Source organism: Borostomias antarcticus (assembly GCF_949987555.1).
Source record: "Borostomias antarcticus genome assembly, chromosome: 3".
Classification (NCBI taxonomy): Eukaryota; Metazoa; Chordata; class Actinopteri; order Stomiiformes; family Stomiidae; genus Borostomias; species Borostomias antarcticus.
Genome location: NC_140236.1, coordinates 9,015,289 through 9,021,162, shown reverse-complemented (window position 1 = coordinate 9,021,162; position 5,874 = coordinate 9,015,289). Strand labels below are relative to the sequence as shown.

Genomic DNA, 5,874 nt, shown 5'->3' with positions numbered 1-5,874 from the left:
ATGGTATTGTCGTCTACCGGCAGTCCTTTCGGCAAGATGACAGTGGAGCCGTTGCGCTCGGCGATGTCCATCGGTAATGTCGAGGACACGTCGCTCGCACTGCCTTCAGATGGCAAGCTCCGCACCGGACACCAGCGTGTTCTGGATCAAGTTCATACTATCAAGAGGAGTAAATCAAAACAGAGCAAGAACGGATCAGTCTCACCAACAAGTAAGATAACTTGATAATTTGCATAATAATTGCGTAATGACGCTTAATTCTGTTGTGTCCAAAAAGCTGTTGTAGGCTATACTACTTTTGCAAGGTTATTCTTCAATGCGAACAGATTCATGACGGTAGTTGTCTGTTCATGCTACATAAACAAAACAAGTCATTGTATGAATACGAGTAAACAGAAACCTAACTGGTCATTGTATGAATAGCCTACGAACAAACAAAAAAAGTGCGTGCCAGTCTGATACAACTGTGCGCGCTTGGATTTTTCTCAATTGGGATTTCTAGGACGATCTCGACCGTGAATATCCATTGTGATCATATTTGAGTAAGCCTCTACCGTCAGTGCTGTTTGTCAAGAAGCTGTAAACCTGTGCTTAGGCTACAGCATAGCCTACAACATGTTTGTGCGCCACGTTACATAACCTCGACCAGAGTTCATGTCTGATAGTTCATCATAGGTAACATCACAGTGTACGCCATGTCAACATAGCTCGAGTTCCACAGCACTGTTGTCAGAAGCCTAGATAGTGGTCAGTAATTCAAGTATTCAGGAGTTTCTTTCATGGTCTTGCATGTTTGTGAAAGCATTATACAATAGAAAGATAACCTTGAAGATTACCTTTAAATCGGAGTTCAGATGTGTCCTGCAGGATTAATTATTAAAAGGTATATATAAAATAATAATAATATTATATATCATATATATATATATATATATATATATAATATTATTATTATTTTATATATACCTTTTAATAGTTAATCCTGCAGGACACATCTGAACTAATTAAGGTATATTATATAGTAGACTATATTATATTGACAAATGCATAAATATATGTTTTTGATATTTTGCACATGTATTATTATTATTATTATTATGAATGATTGTATATTATTAGAATGTATGGTTTATACAATTATTTAGTGCCCCTATGTGAATCACAGTTCTACACATCCCAGGCACCACATACCCCTTCCTTCACACACACACACACACACACACACACACACACACACACACACACACACACACACACACACACACACACTTTCTCTCCTGAATAGTTCCTTTCCCAGTCATTAGGCCTAGTGATGATGGGACTGTGATTATGACTATAATCTTGTTTACACAGTGAACAGGCCGACACCTGCCCCAGACTACTGTAGCTGAGCACATGTACTTCACTTTCAGACTGATTCATCATCTATAGACAGACAGACAGACAGACAAACAGTCGAGACATGATAGGCAGAATGCCAGACCGAGAGACAGGTGGCTGACTGACTGAATGACCTGTTCTCTTTACTGACTGACTAACTAGTCTTACTCAGCAGATGTGGGTTTGGGAATACATCTTGTCATTAGTTTATTACTGCCCAATCAGTGGCAAGGACGATTTTCCTGACCCAATCAGACCCAATCCAGACAACGTGAAACAACTACAACAACCTAGCAGCCACTCTGCCCAAGACGATTGTGATTGGTTTAAAGAAATACAGCTGCCAGACCTTTCTCCAGCGCTGGCACAGCGTAAACGAAGGTCTGGCTATGGAAGACTACTGACTAACTAATGGAAGACTACTGACTAACTAACTGACTGACTAACCATCTGACTAAATGAATGACTGACTGTCTGAATGAAAGCCAGGTTAGAGATGAATGGACAGACAAGCTGGTAAACAAACTGACTGGCTGGCCTGGTGATTGACTCAGTGTTTAAAGACTGACTAATACACATGCTGACAGACACAGACTGATCAGATGAGGCAAGGAACAGTTACTAGACGACGCTACGCAGTTGTGACAACGTTGTGATTCTAAACCGTTCCAAAAGAAAGAAAACAAGTCATGGAAAGGGGATTGGCATCTGCCATTTTGCAATTTACACATGGTGAATCGCAAATCGCCAAAACTAACTCCAGAGCCACTCTCTTTCTCACACAATGGTGTTGTGCTTGTGTATGCACGTGTGTGTATGTGTGTGTGTGTGTACACATGTATGTTTGACCACTGATAACTGTACTACAACCATAGCTAGGGCCCGATCTATAATTGTGTCTGATTATCACTGTGACTACAGTGATCCATGTAGGTGTGACACACACTGGCGTGCTCACTGGGTGCAACCAGAACACATCTGTCATCGCTAGACGTGGCTGCATGTCCCTAGCCGGCCGTGTCTTAATGCTGTAATCATCCAGTTTCACATCCCTACCCGGCCATGTCTAAATGCTGTAATCATCCAGTTATGTGCTAGATGTCTAATGGTGGTATGGGTGGTCATTGGTCACCCATCAGATAAAATGGAGTGTGGTAATGTGATATACGTTGGATGACTAGTTTTAGGAGATCAAATCATATCTAGACCGGTACGGGGCTTTAAGGGGCTTACACACTTGTACTTTCCTCCTTCAGGTTCTCTCTTTTTCTCTCTCTCTCTATCTCTCTCTCTCTCTCTCTCTCTCTCTCTCTATATATATATATATATATATATATTTTTTTTTTTTTTTTTTTTTTTTTTTTGTATAATATATACGATATATATATGCTTCCATTCATACACTTATATATCCATCCATCCATAGTACCTCCCTCTCTTCTATGGTCCCAGGTCAGTCCTCCTCATCCCTCTCTCCTCTCCTCTCTCTGCAGGCCCACAGGTTCTGTCGGTGTTTGCAGAGTTCGGCTCCTTCAAGTTCTCTCCTGCCAAAGCCAACGGCACCTTCAGCAGGAGCAGTTCCAACACGCTGGGAGGCACCAACAAAACGGTAAGCAACAACAACAACAACAACATCACCACCAACCATTCTTCGTTTCCCAGACACAGAGTAAATAGGATTAAGAAATCCTTTAAATTCTTATTTCCAGGTTTAGGGTTGAAATGAATGGATTTGTATTATCGCCAGCCCTGTGTCAGTGAGGATTCAGATTTTGATATTGCCAGTCAGAATGGCAGGGGATTTGGAGAGGTGTCTGTAAAGATCTCTGAGATGATCAGTGATGGACAGTATTGTCGGCTATATTGTATTTTTGTATGTTGTGCTACAATGCTTGTACCTCTATATCCTCCTAATCCTAAAGTCAGGACTGATTGTAAATGTGGTTTGAGGTTCATTAAAGTAGCACACCATGAAATCCTTGTTTTCTGAATAGGCTGTGGTTGTGTATGTGTGTGTGTGTATGTATTTGTGTCACACACACGCACACACGCACACACACACACACACACACACACACACACACACACACACACACACACACACACACACACACACACACAGTTCCAGTGCTCCGGTCTATAATGTCCTCCTCTCTGTCCTGTGGGGAGGTAGGCCTGCTGTGCTGTACCTGAGAGAGCTGAAAAGGGAGAGTGCTGTAACGGATATCCCTCTTCTCCGGGGCTGGTTATGTGTGGATGGAGCTTAATGGAACTGCATTCAGTCAAACCTGGTTTCGGTCCAGCTCTTTGGGACGCTTCCGCAGAGTGTGGAACACAAAGTACACACTTTTTTTTTCTCCCCACATCTTCGTTTGGAATGACTAGCCTGTGTTGCTATTATTGTTGTCAGGGGAGGACACGACAGGGTAGGGAAAGCTACTGAAGAAATACTGTACAGATCATTCAAATTCCACAGTTCCACAGAAAGTGAGCTTATCTGTGTGTGTGTGTGTGTGTGTGTGTGTGTGTGTGTGTGTGTGTGTGTTTGTGCGCATGCGTGCGTGTGTGTGTGTGTGTGTGTGTATCACAGGTCAGGGATGGGCTGGTTGACCTGTCACAGTGTTGAGGTATGTTTGTGTATGACTGTAATGTGCGCGTGTGTGTGTGTGTGTGTGTGTGTGTATCACAGGTCAGGGATGGGCTGGTTGACCTGTCACAGTGCTGGAAGGTTGATGATGAGTCAATGCTTGGCAGACTGTGTGCTGAGGCCTGATACCCAGTCTAATAGAGAGGGTGTTGAAATCACATATTTGCATATAGATTAGCATACCAGGCATATTTCAGACCCACTAGTCTCGCTCTCCAGCCTGCTGTTCTGGATGTACTGTAGCAGGCCTGAAAATACCAGTAAATATTCCATATTGTATTTCTGGTAATGAACACTTTTGTTTGTTCCTGGGAATCTCTTTAATGAAGTCTTCTGTGCAGCAGAGTTGCTTTATGAGTCTTGCATGTCCCTCCTACGCACCTGTACTAGATTTTGGCTAACACTGGGACACATGGGAAGTGTTTTCCTGGAAATGGAACCATAGATACGCAGTCTGCCAGAATGCAGATGAACCTATCCTCAAAGACTCTGAACAATGGGAGTGGATAGATGGCACAATCCTGGCTGTTAAAGTGTAAACTGTCAACGTTTCTGGCGATTGTGGGAAAGACAATATTTTGGCAGTACAGTCATTCACAAGGATACATTGAGTAAGAGAGGGACATTTTCTCTCGCTCGCTCGCTCGCTCTCTCACACACACACACACACGCACACACACACACACACACACACACACACATTTTCATTTAGTGCCAGTGAGGGGAAAAGAGATTCATACAGGATCGTTAAAGCTTGGTTGGAATGGACCCAGCTCATGCCCAACCTGCCACTGGCTGTTTGAACTAGGGCATAGTAGACCAGGCCCTGTACGGTATTCACAAAGACTTCTCAGAGTGCTGATCTAGGATTACTTTTGACATTTCTATCATAATGAATACAGAACCACAGAGACAAGGTCCTAGTCAGTACTTCTCAATACTCTTCAGTACTCCTGTATTCCTCAATACTCCTCAGTACTCCTCAGTACTCCTCATTACTTCTCAGTACTCCTCAGTACTCCTCAGTGCTCCTCATTACTCTTCAATGCTCCTCAATACTCCCCAATACTCCTTAGTACTCCTCAGTACTCCTGAATATCCCTCAGTACTCCTGTACTCCTCAATACTCTTCAGTACTCCTCAGTACTCCTCAATACTCCTCAATACTCTTCATTACTTCACAGTACTCCTCAATACCCTTCAGTACTCCTCATTAGTCCTCAATACTCTTCAATACTCCTCAGTACTCCTCAATACTTCTCAATACTCCGAATGACTTAGTGAATATGAGCCCTAACTCTTTACTATTATTACTATAATATTATTACTCTTTTCACTAATATTCTTATGAATCAGGCACGTTTCAAGCCATGGATTTTGCTAACGTTGCTGGGATGTTGAGGTAATGTCAGACTCAGACGACAGGTTTAACTGACTCTTGCTAAAGTTGCTGGGATGTTGAGGTAACGTCAGACTCAGACGACAGGTTTAACAGACTTACTCAGACTTGTCTGCACACTAATGAGCGTCAGTGTGGGAAACCAAGGCTCGACCGGGGATTGTGTTACCATGATCATACCGTTAGTTGAAGTGTACCTGAGGGCAGGTTATTGGGTTAGATGAGGTGAGTGGCAGGAGTGCTCCTCATATGCTAATGTAAGGGAGAGGACCTTCAGGTGTAAGGGTCTTTTCGCTGAAGCAAGACAGAAATGTAGCACCAAGCACTCCGGAATCCATCAAGAAAATAGCTTTTTATTAAATTCAATTCAATTCAAACTTTTATTTAGCCAAGGGAAACCCATTGAGACGAGTCTCATTTAGGATGGTGTCCTGGTTTATTCTAGTGG

At 42.7% G+C, this 5,874-nt stretch overlaps 1 protein-coding gene and 1 long non-coding RNA gene across 3 annotated transcripts in view; one reads left to right on the top strand and one right to left on the bottom strand.

Moving 5' to 3' along the window:
- pkp1a (plakophilin 1a) overlaps window positions 1-5,874 on the top strand; it is a gene marked incomplete at its 5' end in the record, with an annotated part of 16,695 nt that continues 10,821 nt past the window's right edge. For both annotated transcript variants that reach the window (XM_084436370.1, XM_084436369.1), the window contains 2 exons: window positions 1-211; window positions 2,874-2,989. In XM_084436370.1, the coding sequence (XP_084292496.1) occupies window positions 1-211; window positions 2,874-2,989 (327 nt within the window). The remainder of the gene's footprint in view (window positions 212-2,873; window positions 2,990-5,874) is intronic.
- LOC311330128 lies at window positions 38-543 on the bottom strand. Its single transcript, XR_014631331.1, has 2 exons — window positions 406-543; window positions 38-157 (listed from the first exon to the last, which is right to left on the bottom strand). It is a non-coding gene; the product is annotated as an uncharacterized lncRNA (long non-coding RNA).